Source organism: Mirounga angustirostris, unplaced genomic scaffold (assembly GCF_029215605.1).
Source record: "Mirounga angustirostris isolate CCGP_5_RB_7025 unplaced genomic scaffold, mMirAng1.0.hap1 SCAF_1, whole genome shotgun sequence".
Lineage (NCBI taxonomy): Eukaryota > Metazoa > Chordata > Mammalia > Carnivora > Phocidae > Mirounga > Mirounga angustirostris.
The window spans coordinates 96195560-96221433 of NW_026991709.1; the positions used below are offsets into that span (position 1 = coordinate 96195560).

Genomic DNA, 25874 nt, shown 5'->3' on the forward strand with positions numbered 1-25874 from the left:
TTTTTTATTGCATTTTGAGGTCTTTTTCCTTTGCAAATTGACTAAGCAGAGTTTAACTACAAATATTAGAATGCAATTTGAAGTAGCTGGCTAATGACTCCATATCTTAGTTTTAGAGAATATTTGACTATTAGTAATCTTTCTATGTAATAGTGACTCTTAACGCATTTGTGGGTCATGATGACCCTCCTAATGGTCTGTAAAACACTTTAGAAATATAGTTCTTCATTTTTTAAAACTAACGATACATTGTTCTGGAGGCTTTCATCTTTACCCCCAATGAACGGTTATTTCTTAGTAACCTATTAAACTAGGAGTTATTAAGGGTTACTTAGATGTATTTTTGGTAAGGTAAAATTACTGTCACTAAAATTTGTAAGGGTTTCAGAATCAATATTTCATAAAGTCTGTGGTAATATTGCAAAACTCATTCTCAAGATGTAGTCAGATGGCTGAATTTCCTGCACTTTCAGTGGAGAACAATTTAATAGGGTGTCATTAGTGTTGTGAATTGTCCAAAGTTTTCAATTACAGCTTTCCTATATGTGTTAATTTGTCAAATTATTCTTTGATTTTTTTTTAAAAATTGCTTTCTTCTTTTGTTATTGTTGTACCAGGTATATTTGATTATAATTGTGTTTCTTTATGATTTTTCCGAGTTTGTTTTTCCTCACTTCGAAAAAAAATACAAGGCAGATTTGGGGGTATTTAGCCCTCCAGAAGTGAGATTCCGTAAAGTGTGAAAATTCCTACTGCAAAGACTTTGCCAAGTTACTCACACTGATTTAGAATACATTAACTTCCTAATATTATAGGTTCAAAACCACATTAGAGTATCTTCATTTTTTATTCCATTTCTCTTTTGATCTACAAACCATTTTAGAGTACAGTAGACAGAGGATTCCCTTGATAAAGAGAGGTAATCCCTTTTAAAATCATGGGAAAAATAGGAAAAAGTATCATACAGCTATTTAGAGATAGTATTGCTTATTGATAGTGTTCCAGAATTAAAATTTCTCCTTTGATTTTAGACAACTGCTTTATATTTTGGACTAGTTCTTGAAGGAATATAAAAATGCCATGAGCACAGGACTTATTTCTCCTAGTAGATGATGCTTCGTCTGAAAACTGGCATGAGAATCTTCTTACAATAGTCTATTCTAATAGGTAGAAAGTTTTCTGTGGGAACTTACTATGGTCCACTCTAATTATTTTGAAAACTAATTAATTTTGAATTAATGCATAGAGGTCAAAATGGATCAGATCTTGTTGTGGAGTCTCCTGTTGATTTTTTCTGGAAGTCAAGCCTCAAGACCATTGTCTCAAAGAAATATGGAATTTGCAGTGGATCTTTATCAAGCTATTTGTTTATCTCATAAGAACAACATTATATTTTCCCCCCTTGGAACAACGTTGGGTCTTGGAATGGTACAACTGGGAGCAAAAGGAAAAGCACAAGAGCAGATAAGACAAACTTTAAAACTTCAGGAAACCTCAGCTGGTGAGATTCTTACATATAATTATTTATACTGGGGGTAAGATCTGGCCAAGTTTATTTTGCAAATTAGAGAGAAGCTCAGGGTCCCAGAATTTAAATACACGGAAAATGTTATCAAAAGTGTAAGCTTATAATAAAATGGAAAAATTTAAATAATATTCATTTTAATTGTTTTCTAATGAAATGTTACCAAAAGAATGTGTTATTTTTAATACAGATGTTTTTAAAGAGATATAAAACTGTGAAAATGCCAGTAGATTTTCCTCTGGCCTGTTTTAGCCAGTTTTAATTGAGATTATGTTGTGTGTGCATGAGCATATGTATGTATGTATGTTTGCTTGTTTGTTTATTCTTCAACTCTCACTATGTTGTGATCATTTTCTCATATCAGCTTCAGTATATAGTTTTTAATTGTTGCATTTTATTGCCTCTTATGGAAATACCATTACTTACTTAACCTCTCTTTATTAGGTTGTTTCCAGTATTTCTCTTATAAAAAAATGCAGTGAGCATCCTCACCCAGAAACCTTTGTGTGCATCTCTCATTATTTTATTTATTATTTTATTAGCTTTTTAAAATTCATTTTCTAATTAAAATTTAACTTTTTCACCTAATGGAGACCAAGAAAAAGCAGTAATGTATACATACATTTTAAAAGCTTGTTTGGTTAATAGTTTTTAAAGAAAATTTTTTTTTAAAAAGCACTTCTATAACTGGTCTTTTTGTGTGTGAAGGGTTGTTGTTTTGGAGTCGCCCAGCTTTAGTGCTGTCATCTGTTTGAAAGGGTAGTTTTTGGGGTGCCTGGGTGGCTCAGGCAGTTAAGTGCTTGCCTTTGGTTCAGGTCATGATCTCCGGGTCCTGGGATAGGCCCTGCGTTGACACCCATGTTGGGCTTAGCGTTCAGTGGGGAGTCTGCTTGTCCCTCTGCCCTTCCCCTCCTCAGTGCTCTCTCTCTCTCTCTCAAGTAAATAAATAAAATCTTTAAAAAGAAAAAGGAAGGGTAGTTGTCCACCTCTCTGGCTAACCCGTGTTCTCAATTTCCATAATGATTGTAATTTTAAACTTTTTTTTTAAAAGATTATTTATTTATTTATTTGACAGAGAGACATACAGCTGGAGAGAGAACACAAGCAGGGGGAATGGGAGAGGGAGAAGCAGGCTTCCCTCAAAGCAGGGAACCCGATGTGGGGCTCGATCCCAGGACCCTGGGATCACGACCTGAGCCCAAGGCAGACGCTTAACGACTGAGCCACCCAGGCGCCCTTAATTTTAAACTTTTGCATCACTGTCAGGTAATATGTCCTAACCATCAAAGGAAATTTCCAGATTCTTGATGTGGAAATTTAATTACTATAACTAACTTCAGTATGTTTGCCTCGGAACAGAGTAATTATATTTAGGGACTTTTTTTTTTTTTTTAAAGAAGGTCTTGTTTGCTTTGTTTTAAATAAAGGCAATTTTATGTAGAAAATAAGTTGGTGATGGTGAAGTTAATTGCAAGAATTTTCCTTGGTGAATAATGTAAAATGAAGCCACTATATTCTAAATTTAGTCTTGACTGTCTATATTAATTTCAGCAAATCCCACTACACAGTCTCAGAAACATTTAAATCATACAATACTGCTTTGAGAAGTAATATAGAGCATTTATAAAGATATGTAAAGTTGATTTTATGATAAATTAGCAAAATTAGAGCCTCTGAAATCTAAATTACTCTACATGGATATATCTTGTAGAGAAACACAGGAATCTTAACAACTCTGGATTGTGAATGTAATGCTAATCCTAGTACTAATGAGGATGACACTATCAATCCTATATATGGTATAGCAGTCACTGTTTCTGTGCTTGGTATCCACTATCTCAACCTTCACAGTTATTCTGTGGGGTAGACATAACCCTGTTACTTAGATGAGGCAAAGAAAAGTTCAGCAAATTGTCCAGAATGAATTCCAAAAATGATTCAGTGAGAATTATAGATCATAAGGGCAATATATTATATTTTCATTGGGAGAATATATATGTGGACAAGTAAATATTAGTATGTTAACACATGTAACAAAATCTACTAAAGCTGCTTTCTATTATGCTTTGTTAAGGGAGAGAGAGAGGGACACAGATGGAAGATAATTGCAGAAGGAAAAGGAAGATGAGCCAGAGAGAGAAAACATGAAAACTAAACTCTGGAAAATAAAAAAGAGGAGAGAATTAAGGAACAAGGAGACAGTTAAGGTAGGGAACAGAGTGGAAGAGGGCAAGGAAATGGAGACATGGCCGAGGGGGTCTGGAGAAAGAAGAGCAAAATGGTGTTAAGGTGGGGACAAAGGGTATGACAGATCAGAAGGTGGTGCCTGGTAGGGCCATATTGGAACCCAAGATGAAAAGGAAAATCACTAGTAATTATCCTGTCTTTATTTAACATTTTTATATTTTGTTCCTCATGGATTTCTTTGCATTAAAACTGATTAAAAAAAGTATTACAGCAAAATATTTTCTTGATTATGGAATCTGTTGGCATCTCCTTAAATTTTATGCCCAACGTAAGTGTCCCATTGACTCATCTTAGTCCTGGCCCTGGCTTCCATTTCCAGTGATTATCAAAGGTGCTATCTGTTCAATTAGTCTATATTTTACGTTTCCTGCTATGAGGTTGTTTTATGTGAACACCTGCCTTGTTCCACAGATGGGCATACAACTCCTGGGATCCTATCCCCACAGGGCTCTTGGTGTCCTCAGTTCTTCTTTTCCCCGCTGTCGAACATCTGCTCAGAATTTACCTTCTCCAGTCTACTGAGCATCTGATAATGCTCCATTTTTGCTTTGCCTCTAATATGCTGCTTACTAATCAAAGACTAACGGAGGTGCTTCCTTATTCCAAGAGCATAATGGAAAGAGAACCAGCCATGAATTCCAGTCCTAGCTCTGCAACCAAATAACCTTATGATCTGGCACCTCTCAAGTTACTGTACCTGTCTGGATTTTAGATTCCTCATTATAAAAAGAAGAGTTTGAATAAGTGGTTTATATGGATCTTTTGGCTAAAATAATCTATAATCCTATGACTGCCTTTGTTTTCATCTTTGGATCTCTCACATTTCACACACAATTGGCCTTTGGGTCTTAAATGCAGGAGAAGTAAACATGTACTGAATTTTGGAACATTTTCTGGAGGTCTAGTACAGTCAAACCAAAAGTTACATTCACCCCATGACCTATAGGTTTCCTATGGCTCTGTTTTAGGAAATGAAATAAATTTATTCTTACTACTTACTAGGAGCCATGTATACATATTCTTTTTGATCTGTGCTAAAAGAGGTTATTAATCTGTAAATTAAATCAAATTTATAAGGCAGATAACTTTATATTCTCCTCCAAACTTGTGCTACTTGATGACATTTTTCATTGACTTCTGAGTCCAGTGATTTATCAAAGGGCAACTGACTGTTTGTCACACAGTCTTAGACCTTAAGTACTTGACATAAATCTATTTGCTCTGACAAATGAGCTGGAACTATTTTTCTCCCCCTCTCCTTTCTCCCCCATTCCTTTAAAGATGCTCATAAATTACACATTCTGAAGATTAGTTTCAAATTCTGCCACTTCATTTCTGACCTTATTTAATTCTTTTGAAAACACTTCCATGTCTTCACTCAGAAAGTCTTCTCATAGCCTCCCATTAATTGAGATAGTTCCCTCAGCTTCAAACAGCAAACAATTGCCTCTGAAATCATTGCAGAAACAAGTAAAATAGATTAACCTTCTTCCCTTCCTTATGTAAGAATTCTGGGATTGTAAAGACTTACTGAAATTCTTCAAATCCAACCATAGGGCCATAAGTTCTTATGGCTGAGATTATTTATGTCTATATCTATATTCCCAAGAATGGAGAATCCCCATGGAGTTTGAAATATAATGAAATATACTTCCCAGAGCCTCCGTTATTGTTATGTGGGTTGCACCTGCATGAGAGCAGGGGGGGACAAGTGGGGACTGAAATGAAGACTCCACTCAGCTGGACAAGATAAGAGGTCATGGGGCTGTAGCCCTCCCCCTGCCCCACCAGTAAGGGAATGTATTCGTATTTGCACAAAGATGCCTATAGCTGCTAGCTCTCCAATAAAATGTACACACACACACACACACACACACAGATTCCTTATTTCCAATGGACAGCTCAAGGCAAGTTCTCATTAAAACTTCTCTATTCAGTGGGTATCTTCTAATGATGAACCATTTATGTTTTCTTCAATAAGGATTAATTGCATATACTCAAGTTTTAAGTTATAAAAGTGGCCTTTTTAGTATTTAACTCAAAATATAACAAAGGCCCTGAAAGAAGCTTTGATTTGAGATATAGTTCCTAGAATGATTGAGTCCCAGGATTAAACCAGAAGGGAATGAAAAGCATCGATACCTTTGGTCATGAATAGGAAGCTCCTCAACAAGGATCAAAGCTGAATTTTCTCCTAGGCACATATATCTTCCCAACAACAGTTGGTCAGAATGAGCCAACAATAAATAATAGGCCAGAAATAGCGATTCTTAGCTGACTCTGGTGGCCTCATTTGGCTAGTGGCAGTAGTTGGAATGGAATAAAGTTCTTTATTGTTCATGTAACAGCCAAAGTATATACATTCATGAACCTGAAGAAATAGGCAATTCTGATTCTTGTGCATCTCTAGAGCTGATCATAGGGGTTACTTCATAAATTTCAAAACTTGGACAGTTGCCATTGCTCACAAGCGAGCAATTCTTAAGCTGAAATAAAAGCAATATTGAAAAGGATTGCTCATCACTGTCGTCCCCCCATCAGTATTCATTAGTAGTCTCCTTCCATCAATATAGCATGTTATACAAAGAATGAGGTTCTAAAGATAAATTTCCAACAAGTAAGCATGAGCTAAATTTGACTAAAAAAAGAGAATTTCCTTCAGCCTGTTTAAATGGACATTCTTGTTTTTGACAAATTTCAAATTTACATGGACATTCTTTCTTCCTGTATATGAACTAAGTTCTTTATAAAATGCATATTCTATGAAGATAAATGCTTAAAATATTTATACTACCTCAGAAAGGACCATTAGTTATACCTAAGTGTGTAAAAAATGGTGATATGAATCAGCGCTTAGAAGCAAAGCTGAAAAGCTGTTGTTTTTATGTTGTTCAATATGTTAGTCTACATTATAATTACTTTTCAGGAGAAGAATTTTCTGTGCTGAAGTCATTTTTCTCTGCCATCTCAGAGAAAAAGCAAGAATTTACATTTAATCTTGCCAATGCCCTCTACCTTCAAGAAGGATTCACTGTGAAAGAACAGTATCTCCATAGCAACAAGAACTTTTTTCAGAGTGCCATAAAACTGGTGGATTTTCAGGATGCAAAGACTTCCGCAGAGACAATAAGTACCTGGGTAGAAAGCAAAACAGATGGTAAAGTTTCCCATTTTCATAAACTCATTATTTGCCATTATATTCACAGTTTTTAATATCCTAAAGTAAAGAATGGTTGAATCTTTTCCTACTAAACTGTGGCTCAGAGGAATCTCCCATTTTGCTTCCCTGTTATTCAAATTAATACTCAATTGTGAAATTGAGACAGACCATAAGCTGCTTTGAAAAGCATACAGATTTTATGAGAGACATCTATTCATAGAATTTTTAATGGAAAACCTTTAATAATAATTTTTGTTTAAGCATAGGTTTTTAATCTATGGCAACAGAAATAATATCTTCAGCCAGGTAAAAATTAGATCTGTCAACCTCAAGTGCCTTCTTTCCCACATATTACTGTAAATAATTAACACATCTTCATTGGATGGGTTAATGTTTAATAAAAAAATGTTGAGAGTCCTATCATTAACATGATAATCTAAACTTTAATTTCAATGCAAGCTAGCCAAAATCCTTCAGGGGTTATGGAATGACACTGCAGAGAGAACACAAACTTCAAGTCATTCAGATCCGAGTTCAAATCCTACCCAGTTCTAAGCTATGCCCTACCTAAAATGAGGATACTATTAAAACATTTCAGGATTGTTGGAAGGTTTGATAATAATGTATGTGAAACAACCAACATGTATCAGGTCCTTGTTTAACAGTAGTTTGTTCCTTTGTTCATTCATTTTGCTACTAAAAATTATGATGGCATAAGTGGCTACCATATTCTTTATAGGAAGCCTCATACATGGAGGCATAGTTGAGAATGTGAGATGGGTGTTTTGAGCAGTTTCACCGGAAAGTATCATTAATGGGACACAATGCACATCCCTAGACAGCTCCATGGCCCCATTCATGCTTTTATATTTTAACTGGAATAGCCAGCAGACATAGAAATAGCAGGCTGGTTGTTTAGAAGAAGAACATCGTGCTAGCAACTCCATTCTTGTCCCTGCCCCAGTGGTCAGTGGCGCCAGCCACGGGAGTGGAAGGTTTGAGTGTACCATTAACTTATTAATTCTGATTGACCTGCTGGAGAAACTTGAAAGAAAGTTTGAAAAACATCAGTAAGTATGCAGGAAGAGACATTCAGTTTTTGTTCTTTCTGGCTGAAAAACAATTTACACAAATAATCTTGCTGAAGAGAATCCATTAGTAGTTCTGTCCAAATTGGCCTCAGACAGTCTTGTATCTCCTGTTTCCTAGTGAGATCTGTTTGTACCTGTTTCCAAGTGAAATGTTTAATAGTGCTCCTCTTTACTCTCAGAATTGCCAAGGTTAGAGGATAAAGCACACTGTTTATAACCGATCTGCAAAATAAATTTTTGTTTCAATGCTATAGAAAGCAGTCCCTCTGAACCTCTATTGCGTATCTCTTCCTGCTTTGTCCTGCACCGGCATCACAGGGAAAATTAAAGACATGTTTTCAGGGGAAGACTTTGGCCCTCTGACTCGGCTTGTCCTGGTGAATGCTGTTTATTTCAAGGGCGACTGGAAACAGAAATTCACAAAAGAGAAGACACAGTTAATGAATTTTACTAAGAAAGATGGTGCGCCAGTCAAAATCCCAATGATGAAGGCTCTTGTGAGAACAAAATATGGTAATATGAAAAATCGCCCTCTGAAGCCTGATTTTGGGAATTGACAGGGATATTTATTTAATATTTTCTTTCTCTGTTCCAGGTTATTTTTCGGAATCCTCCATGAACTACCAGGTCTTGGAATTACCTTATAAAGGTGATGAGTTTAGTTTAATCATCGTACTTCCTGCAGAAGATGTGAACATAGAAGAAATGGAAAAGCAAATTACTGCTCATCAAATCCTGAAATGGTTCTCTGAGATGCAAGAAGAGGAAGTTGAAGTAGGCCTCCCTAGGTTGGTAATGTCATTTTATTATTTGGTTCTTATGTTTTCACTTATGGAGACGTTTGAATAGCTGGCTGAAAGATAGCAGGTACTTGAAAAGGCTATCGACGGGAAGAAAAAACGCATTTGGAAGTGTAGCTCCACTTTATGGATACAAAAGCAAGTCTGAACATTGCCAGCAATGCTTTGCCATGAGGAGAACTGAATTTCAGGGCTCACTATTCTCTGAAATAGATGAAGAAATGTAAGTCTGCAAGCTAGAATGTTGAGATGAAAAGGAATTTTTATTCTTTTTATTATACAATCTTATCTTTTTCTAATTTTTTTACCAATTGGAATTTTAAATATCTATCTTCGGTTCCATTTCAAGAAAATAACCTCCCCCCCGCAAAAAAAAACAAAAACAAAAACACTTATGCTACCAGACAATTAAAAGATATGTTAAATCAACTTTGACAGCTGGTGCTCTAATAGTCATTGAATGATAAATAGGGAATCCTACGATCAGGTTTAGATAGTTAATACAAAATGGAAATTGCAAAGTTCATCTCAGGAAACAATAATCATCGATGCTAATTTCTTAATATCATGCTTCTGGCCGACAGGAGAAACTTCAGAGTAAATTGTGCCCCACATAACTCAATTCACACTCTGCTTCAACTGCTTAAAAGAAGCAGATGTTTAATAGATGATATTCTGTCCTTTTCATTTCTAAATTTTCCTGCAAACTCATCAAAGCCTGTGTGGTTTGTATACCCCTCTTCCAGGCCTTATGTCATTTAAACCTCTTGGCTTTTCTTTCCTTTTCCACTTAGCTGGGATACAGTCAGTCATTTCAATCATATTCTCACCAAATATCTTTAATACTTTTTGTTACTTGGTCTTCAACCTGCTTTAAATTCTCCCTAATCATCCTCAACCCCCAGTCTACTCATAAAGCCACTCCTGCTCCCCAACTATTGATTTTCTTAAGCAAAAACCCAGAAAGCAGTCCCTTCTAGCCTCATTGAGGCTAAGCTGGGGGCTCCTTACTTTTCTTCAACTTTCTTTTTTAATACTCACACACACTACACCAAAACTTGACTTCTATTCCCCAGGTGCTACTTTATGTTGATTTCTCTTACTCTCAACATGTGTCTCAACTCCCTGTTCCTTAAAGAAAACCTATCATTAAGCAAACCTGCCTCTCTCAAAATTTATGTACAACTTTGAAGATCTTCTTTTACCTTCCTTGACATCCCAGAGAATGAGGTATCCTATGTTTTTCTCACCCTAACTCTAGGTTCTTGATCCTAATACTATTGACCCTCCCCCTTTTCTTGAAAATCTAGAATTTTTTAACTTCTGGAGCACTACTTGCTTCTGTTTATTTTTCTCTCCTCTGTAAAATTTTCCTGCTCCCTGACTTACATTTTTCTTTCTTTCTGCTCCCAACTAATATTTACTAGAATTTTGTCTTCAAAATTTTCTTCTTCTTACTCTCTTTTATTTGTCCCTTATTCTTCATGTCTCTAAAATCTGAATCTCTCCCCCAACCTCTCTTCCAATTTCCCAGCATCTGTGTATCTCTACCTGGATGTGAAACATAGGAGATAAAATGATGTGACAGTTTATCTTCTAATAACAGAAATAACAATTTGGGGGATTAACTTATTTTCAAATTTCATTCTCTCTCTTTCTCCTTTGGAAAGGTCACTATTTGGGGTCAAAAACACTGAGTTTGAAAACTGTTCATGCCATATACTAGCAGTGGGGTCTTAGGAGAGTCACTTGACTGTGGAATAGTGATACTTGTAGCCAAGGTAGCTCTATATCATCAGCCCAGTTAACCAATGCCTAGATAATAATACATAAGTCCCAAACTCAATTGGCAACAGGAAATACAGGCTTTTGCCAGAATTCCCATCTCCAACATTTTAGGAATCTCCTCAAGAATGCTGCATGGCCCACAAATCCTTCCGGGCTACTGCAGTCTGGACAGCTTTTCCAAACTGTTTGGTCTTATTATCAGCTTCTCCAAACTGTGGCCACATTTCTCATACAACTTCTCTCACAGTATGGACACAGACTTCTCTTTTAATTCCTCCAAGAAAAATGGTCATGGGTTGATTTATGTCCCTCCTGATTCATATGTTGAAGTCTTAACCCCACTACCCCAAAATGTGACCTTTTCTGGAGACAGAGTCTTTATGGAGGTAATCAAGTTAAAGTGAAGTCATTAGGGTGGGCCCTCATCCTACACGGCTGGTATACAGAGCAAGAAGACTAAGTGAAGAGACAGAGGGAGAAGATGGCCATCTACAGGCCAAGGAGAGAGGCCTGGAACACACCTCAGAGTCCTCAGAAGGAACCAATGCTACCCACACCTTAATTTTAGACCTCTAACCGCTACAACCGTGAGACAATAAATTTCTGTTATTTAAGCCACCTAGTTTGTGGTAATTTTTTGAGGTAGCCCTTGGCAAACTAATAGGAGTAAGAACAATTTCAATGTTTAACCAAATTTTACTGAAAGCTTTATGTTAATAAAAGGGGCTTATAAGGTGGAAAGTAATTTAAAAACCAGGTGCCAGGGATGAGTGTTCTTGGAGTTTAGGCCATTTCTTGTAACCAGGGAGTCTTGTCCAGTCCGTTGCTGCCCTGGTGCCAGAACCCACCCTCACCCCAAGTCTTTTCTATCTCCCTCCTACCCAGCATCCTGAGGTCTCCAAATTTTCCCAGCACAGAAAGAAGGTAACACACATTTTTTTTCCCCATGCCCTTTAAGGCCAGATTCCTGGTCATGATAAGAATCTACAGCAGCAGATTCTGACCCTCCGTAGAAACGTTTTCATTTCATCCAGAATAGATTATACCCTCATCATTTCAAACTTCACTATCTCCATCCCACTGGTTCTATTTGCATAATGAAAAGTTCACTGTGCTGCTTTTCCCAAACAAATGAGCACTTTGTCTTAAAGATGAATTTGAATCTTCGGTGTTATGAATACAGAAATATTAATTGGCAGTTGTACTCCCTTTTCTCAAACAAATTCCAGGCACCAAAGATTTTTTAAAAATGTGGTGGCAGTTTCAGTTATGGTACCTCATTACATGCTCCCATTCATAGCACAAAGTCTAGCAAATAGAAGGTGCTAAAAAAGTGATAGCTATTTTTCTTTCAAAAGTAATGGCTATTTTCTTTCTCTGTTAAGATCACTGCCCAGGGAGCGTTGGTGGCTCAGTCAGTTAGGCATCTGCCTTCAGCTCAAGTCATGATCCGAGGGTCCTGGGATCGAGTCCCGCATCGGGCTCCCTGCTCTGCCGAGAGCCTGCTTCTCCCTCTCCTTCTGCCCCTCCCTTCCACTCATGCGCTCTCTCTCTCTTTCTCTCAGAATGAATACATACATACATACATACATACATACATACCCACATATCTTTAAGATCTCTGCCCAGCCAATCCCAAAGTAGAAAGTGTTCTCTGACTTCTTCTCTCATGCCTATCGCCTGTCTGGAAGGCCCTTCCTTCTTTGTGGTGTCTAATCAGTAAATTCTTATTCATCCTTCAATGTCTCCTCACAATTAAGTCTTCGGTGTACTTTTCCCCAAATGCTCAATTAGAATCAACCATCCCTTATCTTTATTTCTAGAGCATTTCATACCAATTTACCTATGATACTTGTTACATTACATTTCCGTCTCTTGCTCACGTTATTGTCTATCCTATTAAGATGTGAGCTCTGGAACAGGGGGTTATGTCTCTTTCATTTTGGTTTCCATAGTCCCTAGGACATTTCATGGCACATTGTAAGTGCCAAACGAATACTGTTGAATTACATTATATAAATATTTTCAAAGAAAACAATTCTATGTTGTTTCCCTTTATCTAATTTTAAATACCCCAAAAATCAGAATTCAACTTTCCAGTCACATTTTAATTCATTCCCTGTGAGGATCCTGATGAAACTTTCCCATACATGCAGCATAATGAAAAACAGGACATCAACCATTTTCTTGGAAACCTCTCTAGAGAAATAAACATGAGATTTTTAAACTCACAAGACTGAAAATTTTGTTATCAAGTATTCAATCACATTAATACAATATTATATTTAAAATGTATTCACTTCTCACAAGAGGATGAGCCTTCCAATTTATTAAAGGAATGATTTGCTCATGTGTTAAGTTCACAAGCAGTTTTAGTCCATCAGGACACATTTATTGAATTTAGTTTCCTGAGCAGCAAGATCATGGATTGAAAGTTCTGAAGTACCTTTTCCCCTAAATGAATAATTTCCTTACAACAGAAAAATACCCATTTAAAATCTGTGTTCGGTACAGAGAGGGAAAACTATATAGGCTGAGTAGATACTTTAGAGTGGACTGACAATTTTCAGTTTTATTACTCAATGCTGTGTTTCTTTCATATCTGGATGAATGCATTAGGCTTTCAAAATGATAACTAAAGATTTTAGTAAAACCAAACAATTTAATCAGCTGTGTTAGTTTCCTAGGGCTTAAAACAATGAGAAATTCATTCTCATAATTCTGGAGGCTAGAAGTCCAAAATCAAGGTGTCAGCAGGGTCGTTCTCTCCGAGACTGTGTGGAATCCTTCCTTGCCTCTACTCAGTTTCTGGTGGCGATCAATCATCTTTGGTGTTCCTCTGTTTTTAGACGCACCACTCCAGTCTTTGCCTCTGTTGTCATTTGGTCATCTCTCTTCACATGGCATTCTCTTTTCTTATAAGGACACCAATCATATTGGATTAAGGGCCCCCTCTATTCCATTATGACCTTGGCCTAACTAATTACATCTGCAATGACCCTATTTCCAAATAAGGTCACATCATGAGGTACTAAGAGATAGGGCTTTAACATATGACTTTGGGTAGTGGGGGGCACAATTCAATCTGTAACCCCCACTATAATAAATTCTGTTAGTGTAAAACAAAATAAAAGCCTCTTTGGTAGCAAAATTTAGTGCATGCCAAAGAGAGAAAAAATAATCATAAGAATGCTTCTATATTAGTAACACTAGGAAGGAACATGTGAGTGACTATTTAGATTTTGGTTACTGTTTAAGAAACATTTCTTCTTTCCCTTTGATGTAGGACTAGTTTAGAATCAAGGCCTATAAGACAGAGTATAGTCTAAAAATACTAGAGTGCTTTCTAGAGTTTATTATTTATAACATACCAGATATCTAATTTGGACATTACCCATGGTGGATAGCAGCTAAAATAATCATGTTACTTTGTCTCAATGTAATATGGGATCCTAGAAATATCGTAGCAGTCAAAATTCTTCAGGTGGAAGAGTCTGACACACACTTTCTATATATCATATCTTCTCTATATAAGAAACTCTGTGAGAACATGTTTTATGATTATGTGTATGGGCAAAAGTGATTATTTAATACATGCAAAGAAAATAAAGAAGTAACTTTCATTTATATAGCAGTTTAACTTTGTAAAGCATTTAATTTAAAGTATTTTAATACTAATGTCCTAATGTTGTAGTTCTACTGTCTGACTTGGTTACATCTTGCATTTCACAGAGAAGGAAACTGAGTCACTCAAAAAGTGAATTGATCAACATTCAACTAAGTGTTGGGAGACAGAATTAGCTCTCACGTCTACTGTCTTACAGCTTTATGCTCTTATTGGTTTGCTACTTCCTAGAAATGTTATGTCCTGTTCAAAAACACAGATTGATTGGGATCCCACTATGGACAAGGAACTGAAACAGATGTAAAACGACATACATGCTCCCTACTGATAAGATGGTTACCACCTAGATGGAGTGGTGCAAGATTTGCACAAGAAATTTACTAACAATATCCAGAAGTAGACAATAAATATTAAAAGAAAGTTACAATCAGTAAACACTAGGAGATTCATGAAAAAAAGAGGGGACAGGGAGCACTAGAAACTAGAGTTGTAAACAAGGGCTTTATGGAAGAGGAAGAACTTGAACAGGGCTTTAAAAGAATCGAGAGGGTTAAGTCCCATATGGAAAGGGGAATTGTTGAAAATCTCCAGGTAAGATAGTGGAATGATTAAGGCAGTGTTTTAGAGAGATATATTTGGTAGTCACAATGCCTTTGTTCGTGACAGGTAACTTGTTTGAATACTCTCCCCACTTCCCACCACCATCCCCATGTTTCTGGATAACTTCTCTTGGTCCTTAAAACCAAGTTTGGGTTTTAGAAAGCTTTTCTGATCTTTTCATTCAAGATAACACAATATCTGGGGTGCCTGGGTGGCTCAGTGGGTTAAGCATCTGTCTTTGTCTCAGGTCATGATCCTGGGGTCCTGGGATCAAGCTTTGAGTTGGGCTCCCTGCTCAGCGGGAAGTCTGCTACTCCCTCTCCCTCTGGCCCTCCCCCCTGCTTGTGCTCTCACTCTCATGCACGCACTCTCTCTCTCAAATGAATAAATAAAAAATCTTTTAAAAAAGAAGATAACAACATCTTCCCTTTTCCCTGCTGGGAAAACTCCTTGCACCTTGTGTTTATTTCTGCATAGCAGTTATATTAACATTATTATTTCATCTTCCTCAGCGGACAATAAACTTCTTGTGGTCAGAGTTATGCATATTTCCTTTCTGTGACCCCAGCACAAAGCATGAATCTGAAAAATAGTAGTTGTTCACTAAACATTTGTTGCTCTAATCTGAAGAGTTGTGATGTTCAAGATGTGTTAAAGAGGGAAAGAATGAAGCCCAAAAGATCAGTTAAGAAACCCCTGCAGTAATTTGGCACAAAGTAGGGAGTGTTTAAAGGGAACAGTTTCCGAGAATAGTAAGGAACTGGTGAAATAGGAAGACATTTATTGGAGTATTGACTAACGAGATATGGGTTACAAAGAAATAGATTGTTTGGAAGTTCTAAATTTGACTTACTAGGAAAATGAGAAGACTGTGATTTCTTATTCTTTTGTGACAGTCCTTAGCTGGGCACTTTGGACTTCTAGAAAGTTCTGTGGTAGACTTCAGAGAGTCCTTGAAGCCCTTGAAACTATTAGCAAGTTTGTATATGTAAGGTTTTACATTTATTTTCCTTCGGAGAGGCTTTGTAGTGGTCAATGAATTCTCAGTGGTCTGGGTCTTTACATTTGTTAAATGCTACAGTTCTATTCAAAGGTATAGTAATAACTAAACAACAGCCATAGTCTTTCTGAGAGATACCATTTTTAAAAAATATTGGCTGATGTGGCATCTCACAGTATCTTTAACAACTGTTGAAACAAGATCATGGAAAATAGAGCATAATATTGAAGACCAAGCTGTATAACTTTAAATAACTTACCTAAGATTTTTTTAAACTGTTAAATGGGACAACAATAATATGTGCCTCATGGAGTTATTGTGAGGGTTATATGAAGTACTGTTTATAACATTTTTAGTACTCAATAGTATCTCTTATTATTTTTGTTATTATTCTCACTCAGGTTTAACATGTATTGAGCATCCATTATAGTGCCAACACTGTCCTAGATGCTGCTCCTCTTTACCACAGAGCCTTTAATCTGCCAAATAAATTTGATAGAGATCAACTTCTATACACACATTATGGATGAGGTACAGACCAGTAAATAGCTTGCCCGTGCTTACACAGCTAACACATGGCAGAGCCGACATTGCAAGAGTCAGAAAACAGATGCAATGTAGGCAAGCATGAGGGAGAGCACAGAACCGAGCAAGTGTCAGTGACACAATGAACAGCAAGAGATGTGAAGCAGCGTGCCAAAGAGACTTCGGAAAAGCGAGAACACCTTCCAGAGGACATGAAGTATGTTCTTACTGGGCTAGAAATCAATCCCAGGTTTGGCCAGCTTTGGATCTCTAAACAACTGAATGTGAACTGTGTATGGGTGGGGAGAAAAGTGATCTCAGGGTAAATGAAGCTGAATATGAGAATAGAAATGTCATGACCAGCTGCAGTAGTGATTAGAAAATGTTCACTTACTTTAACCTAATGGATACTGATACAAATTGGAATCGAGTTTACATTAAACAGTGTCTAGATATGTTTCGTATGGGACAGAAAGCACTTTTAGCTCAGCCATTGAGGCTAACAGAGTTTTTCATACATACACAGACGCAGACACATAGATACATATATACAAACACACTCTAGGTAATTAGTCAGAAAGTGACCCAAAACTACCATGTACTCATATAATAGTCTAGGTCCACCACTGTCAGGGATTGTGTTACATTTTTATCCTCATGGGCAGACCTAAGATTTGGTTTGGTTGGCTCTAAACCTGAACGTTCCAAGGATGACTCAAGCCCACTGAATCAAAACCAGGATTCCAAGTATTATGGATGGGGACCCCAAGGGAGACCCATCTAAGACTTTCTGTCAATAAGTAAGAGTCCTGGGTATAAAGGGGAAGGAACAGGCAACACCAATCCACAATAGGGCCTACAGACCAAGAGTGGCTCCATCTTAAAATGGAAATTCTAAATTGTTTTCTTCATTTTCTGCACCTGTTACCTGTGTTAAACCCCTTTAAGCCCAGTGGTTCCGTATGGCAGTAAACTGGTAATAGATACTGTTTACATATGCTAAAACATTCATTTTATGATTACTTAATTGTTAATTATCTATTCAGTCTCTTTGCTGATTATTCTTTTATCTTTAGATGTATTCTTTAGACAATTTTAGATGAGGGTCAAGGAAAAGGGGAAATGAACCACATCTAAAATAAATATTAAGTCTCACAAAATTTGAAAGAGGCACATAATTAACATTGTATATATATTGATTGAGATTATGATTTCAAATTATATTTTGATTAGAAGGCAATGTGGGTTAGCACATTAACTTTGACTTGGAATGGCCCTGAATTTGAATCCCAGCTTTGTCTCCTATCTTGAACTTGAGCCTGGAAATCAACCTCTTCAATCTTCCACTTTCTTAATTAATGGGAATAATGCTAACTTCCCTGGGTTTTTGTGAAGATTAAAAACTATAATCTGTATTAAGTGTCTAACACATGGAAGTACTACTTCACACCTGGCAATTCATGACTCCAGTAATTGCGGATAATTAGAAATTGGCTGTATATTATACTTTTATTAAATGGTTGAATGAGTTTCTATTGCTGTAGGTTTCGTTGGACTACATTATAAGCAGGACTGTAGCTTAAGTGACTCTCCACTGATAATTAGGCATTATTAAAAGTTGTAATAAGTCTTGCAGTATTCTTGTCATTATCCTAAAACTATTCTGCTAAAAATAGCCAATTTTTAGGTGAACTAGAACGTTTATTTTCCACCTTTTAGGTGCCTACACTCCATTTAGTTGTTAAAAAGAGTGTAGTAATAAAAACAGGGAAAAAAGTGGAAAGATGTCAAAACCAACAATGCAGATTGTTGGCTACTGAAGCACAGACAGACGTTAATAATCTGCTATCCTTCCATTGTCACAGCTGATGTGACTTCCTTCAATTTATGGACACACCTACTATCTTCCCAATAGATCCTGTAAAAAGGGTAAAAGAGGGCACCTGGGTGGCTCAGTTGGTTAAGCGACTGCCTTTGGCTCAGGTCATGATCCTGGAGTCCCGGGATCGAGTCCCGCATCGGGCTGCATTATCTTTCTTAGCTGGAAGTGAAAAGAAAGAAGTTGAAAACAGTGGCATAATGCAAACTATTTTCACTACCAGTAGATTTTAATGCCCATGTTGTGTCCATCCTCAGGGCTCTGAATAAGTTAATCTTTTCTGAAAGTACATAGTATTTTACCAAGATATAATTCAGGCCCAGTAAATCTCTGCCATAGCATGTTCATTTTTTTTTGAAGAATTATAATTGATAAACTGAGGGTTTTAGAGGGGAGGGGCGTGGGGGTATGGGTTAGCCCGGTAGTGGGTATTAAAGAGGGCACATATTGCATGGAGCACTGGGTGTTATACGCAAACAATGAATCATGGAACACTATATCAAAAACTAATGATGTAACGTATATTGACTAACATAACATTAAAAAAAAAAAAAAGCTTGTTCAGTATTTGACAACTAAAACAGTGATCTACTTGGACTGATTGCTCGAGCTAATTTCCAGGCCTGGGTATGGGCTTAGCTCTTAGCTAAGCAAGGATCCTGTCCTTGACCAGCCTTGTGTGGAGAGCACAGGGGCAAATGCCCATCTGTTCACAGACTGAGCTCCTTAGGCAGGGCTTGTCCTGGAATTTCACCGATGGAAGAAATATACAGAACCCCCTGTTCTTTTCTCTCGTGAAGTTTCCAACCTGGTTTTAAAAAGCACATTGATGCTTCTGGCATCTCTAAAGTCAGTAAGTACTAGCTTTTCTTTTTTCTTCCTTTTTAGTGAAATGATAAACAGATTCAGTATTCTGTTAACTTGGAATCATAGATCAGCCTGTGAGAGTCTTTGAGATTCTCTGGTTAGGGTCTTCAAGTCAGGGAGATTGACGTTTGAAGATTTGAGTGGAAGCTAGAGTCCTAACTTCGGGCCCTGCATAAGAAGTAGTGGCCAGCAACTTTTTTTCCCCTCCTATAATTTTTTATCTTTTATTTTGTTTTAAGAAATTTAATTCCCTTTCTATCTTTTACCCTTTTTTTTTTAAAGATTTTATTTATTTATTTGAGAGAGAGAGAGGATGAGAGAGAGCAAGCACATGAGAAGGGGGAGAGGCAGAGGGAGAAGCAGACTCCCTGCTGAGCAGGGAGCCCGATGCGGGACTCGATCCCGGGACTCTAGGATCATGACCTGAGCCGAAGGCAGTCGCTTAACCAACTGAGCCACCCAGGCGCCCTCTTTTACCCTTTTTACAGGATCTGTTGGGAAGATAGTAGGTGTGTCCATAAATTGAAGGAAGTCACATCAGCTGTGACAATGGAAGGATAGCAGATTATTAACGTCTGTCTGTGCTTCAGTAGCCAACAATCTCCTCCAAGGGCTGTTGGCTTCTCTTCCCCTTCCATGGTATTTTGGATGTACGCCAGGAACCATCTTTGATGGTGTGAAAAACCAGAGTATATACAGTTGCTGGAGGGGAACTTTACTTTTCTAGGGAAGGAGCCAAGCAATTGAAAACTTAGAACTCTCACCCTGTTTTGTTAGATAATTATAACTTCAGAAAATATAGTATTTTCTTCCCTCCTCCCACCAGCCATTTATCTGGGAAGCAAGTTATTAGCAACTTCAGAACTGCTCAGTGGAGCTGGGGGAAAATGGTATTATACATATGAGGAAATGTAATTGGGATAATGAAAACAAAAGATTTCACATTATAATTTCTTCCAAGTCATCCATTTTGTAGCAAACATTTTGGTAGCAAATGTATACAGTTTTTCAAGAATTTTCCTCTTCATTTTTTTTTTTAACAGATTTAAAGTAGAACAAAAATTAGACTTCAAAGAAGCTTTGTATTCTTTGAATATAACTGAGATATTTAGTGGTGGCTGTGACCTTTCTGGAATAACAGGTAGTGTGATAAATAATTCTTATATTATTATGTTAATATGTTTTCTTAGTAACTCTGTCAACTGACTGATCTGAAAGAGCATTCGGCCCCAGAAAATACATACACACCCGGTGACTAAATGTCAGAGTCATGTTGAGCTGTCTGTAAATAAGCACTTTATTTTGTATTTAAGTCACTTTCCTTAAAGAAAGTCAGAAAGCATTTTAGAATGTTAGATAAGCCTTCTAAACATGCTTGTAATAAAACTATGTAGGTAAAGTAGTATACGGGCTTTTATTTCAGCCCTGTTTGGATTTCCTTATCTGAATAATGGGAATTACAACTTTGAGGCTCTTATCTACGCGGAGCTAATAAAGCTCTTATAAACCAATTTGCAAATGTTAATTTGGTAATATTGAAGGCCATGAAATCGGCATCCACAAGCTGCTGGACGATGAACACAATCTAGAAATTGTAATGCCACAGCTTGCAGATTTAGCTTGAGACTAACAACACATCTGAGGAGATGGAGCTTTTATGCTAACTCACACCTGGGAAACTCCACATGGCTAAGATGCTCACTCACACAACAAAGCCCAAGACAGTGTTTTATTTTTTTTTTTTTTTTTTTTTTTTTTTTTTTTTTTTTTTTTTTTTTTTTTTTTTAGTTGAAAAATATCTAACTAAAGAGAAAAAAAAAGATGGACAAAGAGGACCAATTTGTCCCCAAGTTTCTTACCCTCTTTTAAATGCAGTCTTCTGTTTTATTAAAAAAAAAAAAAAAAGGCCTAACAATACAAGCCTGTCTGTCTGATGGGGTTTTGTATCATAACATGGAAATATTGTGTATTCCTATATAAATATCTGGGCTTTGGAGAAGTATTCATTAATTTATTCACTCATCAATTATGTGGGTAAATGAGAATGAGCTTTCCTGATGGAGGAGGTGGGTGGGGTACACTGGTGACAGATGTTCATTATTACCTTCACACATGATTTAGCTACTTGTTCGCACGCTGACAGAGATATCTGACTTCTCTGACAATTTCATCGGCATCAAGAATGAGGCAGTCAACATTAAATACTGCAATGGCACGCTATCTAAGTTCACCCCGGAACACAGCCATCCCGCCAACCTAACATCAACCAACCCATTTTTCAAGCACTTCTTCCTGTTAGCCTTCTTTCTGACCTTCAGATGCTCACTCGCTATAAGCAGGCATTTCAAGCAGCCACTCTCTACAAATCTCTAGCAACTGATGACTTCTATCAAATCTCCTTTTATAGGCAGGTTTATCACGAGAACACTTCCAAAACTCTTTATAAGAGAATTTGTGCAAGAGAATAACTTCCAACAGCGAAAAACAAACGTCCAACATTTTCTGCTCTTTCTCTCCTGAGTTGCCTACTTGAGTTGCTTTAACCACTTTGGTTCTATCTTCCTGCCGGAAATAAAATAGCCAGGGCCATCACTGGTACTACATCTGGTCATCAGGAGAACAGTAAATTCCCCGCTATCCCTATTTATCACGTGTGCAGTAAACATTCTCTAAAAGCTACTGCGAAGGAGGCTAACACTAGTGCTGTGGGATATTTACACAAGCTTTGAATGAAATGTTTTCAGACAGTTACTTTTGGAAACTTGGAGATGAATATTTGGCTTCACACTGCTATTACTTCTTGTGGTTACCTTTAGTAAAATATTTAAGCTTTCTGAGCCTCAGCTTTCTAATTCGTTAAATGAGGTAACAAATTGTAGTGGTGAAAATAATTGAAAGAATGTATGTAGGTCACCTCGTTCTGTATCTGGCACATAATAGATACTAAATAAATGGTAAATATATTTAAAAAAAACAACAAGTGGGTCTATGGCACATTAATATTTACTTGGACATCTTCTAGCAAAGCTGTAGAAGGTTTCTTGTCCTCTTAATTTGACAGAGACATACTTGGAATTTTCATAGAAAAGGAGAAAAATTATTACAAACCTGAAGAAATCAGTGACTTTATGGAGTCCAGATTCCTTGTTCCAGTCTATTAGCTGTCAGGTCCCATTCTTTTCCCAAGATCAGGTCCTCCTCGTGGTAAGACCGGATACGTGAGACCAGAGGCTCAGCGTGGAGTCCCTTGATCTGGTATCAGTGCTAAACCGGGTGAAATTTTCCACTGCACCCCAACATGCTTTTTATTCTTCACTCTTGGCTTGGTATGGGTCTTTAGGTCAGCTACTCTGGGCTCCACATGTGAATCCTGTCTTATTCTAGGCAGTCCTCAGGAAAGAACTTGCTTACTTGCCTGATCTTGTAGCACACCATTCTCTTGCATTTCAAGATGTGCATGCCCCCTCTTCTCCATCTTATTTGTTTCTGTCGCTGGACATGTTCATATCCATGATTTATTTGTTTGACAAATATTTATTGGAAGCCAACTACATGCCGGGCAGTTTTGTAGGGATGCATAAAATGGACAAAAGTTCTGCTTCTAGTGAAGTTTACATCTGCTGATGAATAATTAATAAGCAATTCGTTAATTAAATGGAGAGGTGATGGATGCTGTAAGTGAACTAAAACAGCATCATGGAATAAATGGTGATTAGGTCAGATACAGGCAGAATTAGAAGACTGGGTTGGGAAGTAACATTTTTGTTGGGATCTAAAGAACAACGGAGCCAGTCAGGGAAAGTTCTGGGGAAGAGGGTTTTAAGCAGAAGGAGAGTTAGGGCTAAGGCCTTGATACTTGACCTTGAGCTGGAGCTACTGGATGAGGAGAGGAAGGTAGCAGATGAATATAAGAGGTATTCAGGGGCCCAGATAAAGTGATCACAAGCAATTTGGAGTTTATTTTTAGGAAGCCAATTTTTTAAAAAGATTTTATTTATTTATTTGGCAGACAGAGACACAGCGAGAGAGGGAACACAAGCAGGGGGAGTGAGAGAGGGAGAAGCAGGCTTCCCGCTGAGCAGGGAGCCCAATGTGGGGCTCGATCCCAGGACCCTGGCATCATGACCTGTTCTGAAGGCAGACAGGCAGATGCTTAACGACTAGCCACCCAGGCGCCCCAGGAAGCCATTTTTTATGCAAATATCCCTTTGGAGACTTCTCTTTCTCTTGCCTGAGGGGCTTTACTTCTCTGTGAGCTGCCAGAGCTGGTTCCCCTCTACTGTAAGGAATTTCTTCCCGAATCCTTGTAAATCTGGTGGCTTTGGTGGAGTCTGCGTGGTCCCGTCAGCTTTCTCTCCCAAGAGAAACAAAGCTCTTTTTTATCCTTTCTCTTCAAGTTTCCAGGCCCATCGTCCTTCCTCCACTTTCTGGCCACCACTGAACCCGGGAGCATGTTCCTATTGTCTCTTTGAGGCACAGTGTCAGATCTGAGTGGTCCTGACACAGCGGGAGTGGCTGATGGCTTCTGAACTCGTGGCTTCACTTTCCCCTTCTCAAGGAGACTATCCCTGCAGGTCACAAGATCAGAAACGCTTCACACATACAGCAGTTCCACCAAGGGGAGAAGAGGGGCATGTTCTCTCAGCTTGTATCCACACTGGAACAGAATGTTGTAAGACACTCCCTGACACTGAGGAATTTGACAGGTTTTTAAAGCATAGCTCTGAAGTGATTTGGTAACAGATGACACAAAATCTCTTTAGACTTTCATAGCCTCACCAGTCTTGAAAGAAAGTAAATTTTGTTTTAAAGTCAGATCAAAACTGAATACAGAATTCAAAAGGCAAGTTGGCTTTGAGGTTGAATACATAGGGTGGGATTAATTCAAATCTGCAAAGCCTTTTTCATCTTGTGTGTAGACCATAGCAAAGCGGGGCAAAACCTTCTGTCCGTACAAATATTTCACTTAGTGGGATACCTGATTTGAGGCTTATCCCCTTCTATCTTTGCCTTTGTATCTGGGCTAAACTTGATCTCTCTCTGTGGGTCTCTGTATCATTTCTGCAAGAGCTAAACTACCTTCCACCTCTAGCAAATTAACTAACTTGGGAAGAATTTGTTATTGTTTTTTTCCTAGAAATTTCTTTGTTCATTTGAAAATGTAATTAACACGGGACCTAGTAAGTAATGGCTCTGAGTTCTAATCCTTAAATACACTTTCCTATTTTCCAACAGACTCAGCTGAAGTGTTTGTTTCCCAAGTCATGCAACACGTTTTTTTTGAGATAAATGAAGACGGCAGTGAAGCCGCAACATTGACTGGTAGGACAAATGGTTTCACAACCAGCCAAGAGGAAAGACTGGGGGGGAAATGCACAGCGTTAGGACATTGGCATTTCTGCATGACTCTGACCTCCTGTTTCCTTCCTACTGTCCCCTACACTGTAGGAAGAAAAGAGAAATTGGTTGTATAAGCTATTTCTGCATCTCTGCAGGTGCTGCTTAATAAAAAAGGCCGGGGAAGGGATTTGATTAGGACTTGAGGCCTACCTACTAATATTGGCTTTTTTGTAAGTTGCATTTTACCTGCCAATCAGGACATAGGACCTGTGGAGGAAACTTCCTGTTCAAACATGAAATCCTTATTGTTCAGGAATGCTTACTCTTAGGTAATTGTATTAATTTCCTTCTTTTATTACACCAAGTAGGCCCCTACTTTTCTAATATGGTTTTTGTCATTATCTATACACCAGTGCCTCTCAAAGTTAGCTGCCCATTAGAATTACCTGGAAAGCTTTTTAAAATCCTATGTGCAGTCTATTCCCCAAAATTAAATTAGTAAATTAATTAAATTAGTATCTCTGGAGGTGAAATCCAGACTCTAGCATTTTCTTACATTTCCCTGAGTGATTTCCATGTGCATCCAAGGTCGGGAACCAGAGCTCTGCGGTGGCTTGCGGCCCGTCCTCGCTACTGCAAGTCAAATGTAGTGTGTAGACGTGGCAGCAACATCACTTGGGAGCTTGTTAGAAATGCCAACCCTCAGGCCCAACGCTGGAACTACTTAATCAGAATCTGTGTTTTTTCCAAGGTCCCTAGGTGATTTGTGCACAGTTTTACAGTTTGTGATCCACTCCTTTATGATAGATTTTCTTGAATAAATGGCATTTTGAATAGTATCTATGCTGTATACAAGTAATCCTCAAAAAAATAATTGGAGGAAATTTAATTAGAACTGCAAAAGCGACTTTAATGAATGTCTCATAAGTCTATTTTAATTCTTCAGACTCTTGTGATTTTAGCCAATATATAAAAGATATGCACCCTTTAAATGGTCTTATTGATAAATTTCTATAAATGTATATCCGTGTTGTTAATTTCTCGGTTAATTTGTAATACTATGTAGTGTCAATGGATTTTGACATGTGGGTGGGTCACACTGGACTCCCGCTACTGTTCTGTCATCTCCCAAAGGACTTGGCATTGCTGTGCTCAAGGAACTTAGATTGGAGAGCATGGGTTATTTCAATCTTGGAGAAATAAAAAAGTTGCATTGGATGAAGTTGTTGGCCTATGTAGACAAATTTTCCAGGTGCTTTTACATAAGAGTCTTTACAGATCATCATCTGATTCTCTCATTATATTGATGAAGAAAGAGGCCCACGACATGAAGTGGTTTGCCTAGGGTCATACTATTAATTGACAGCTCAGTTTGTACTCTAATCAGGTTCTCTGACTTCAGGTTCAGAGCTCTTTCGACTATCACC

At 37.7% G+C, this 25874-nt stretch overlaps 1 protein-coding gene across 1 annotated transcript in view; it reads left to right on the forward strand.

Annotated features, from left to right (window-relative positions):
- The first annotated feature begins 1025 nt into the window (after positions 1-1025).
- SERPINI2 (serpin family I member 2) overlaps positions 1026-25874 on the forward strand; it is a 30534-nt gene continuing 5685 nt past the window's right edge. The window contains exons 1-6 of the mRNA XM_045903440.1: positions 1026-1501; positions 6699-6929; positions 8342-8536; positions 8619-8811; positions 20151-20248; positions 24343-24429. Of these exons, the coding sequence (XP_045759396.1) occupies positions 1255-1501; positions 6699-6929; positions 8342-8536; positions 8619-8811; positions 20151-20248; positions 24343-24429 (1051 nt within the window). The 5' untranslated portion in view covers positions 1026-1254. The remainder of the gene's footprint in view (positions 1502-6698; positions 6930-8341; positions 8537-8618; positions 8812-20150; positions 20249-24342; positions 24430-25874) is intronic.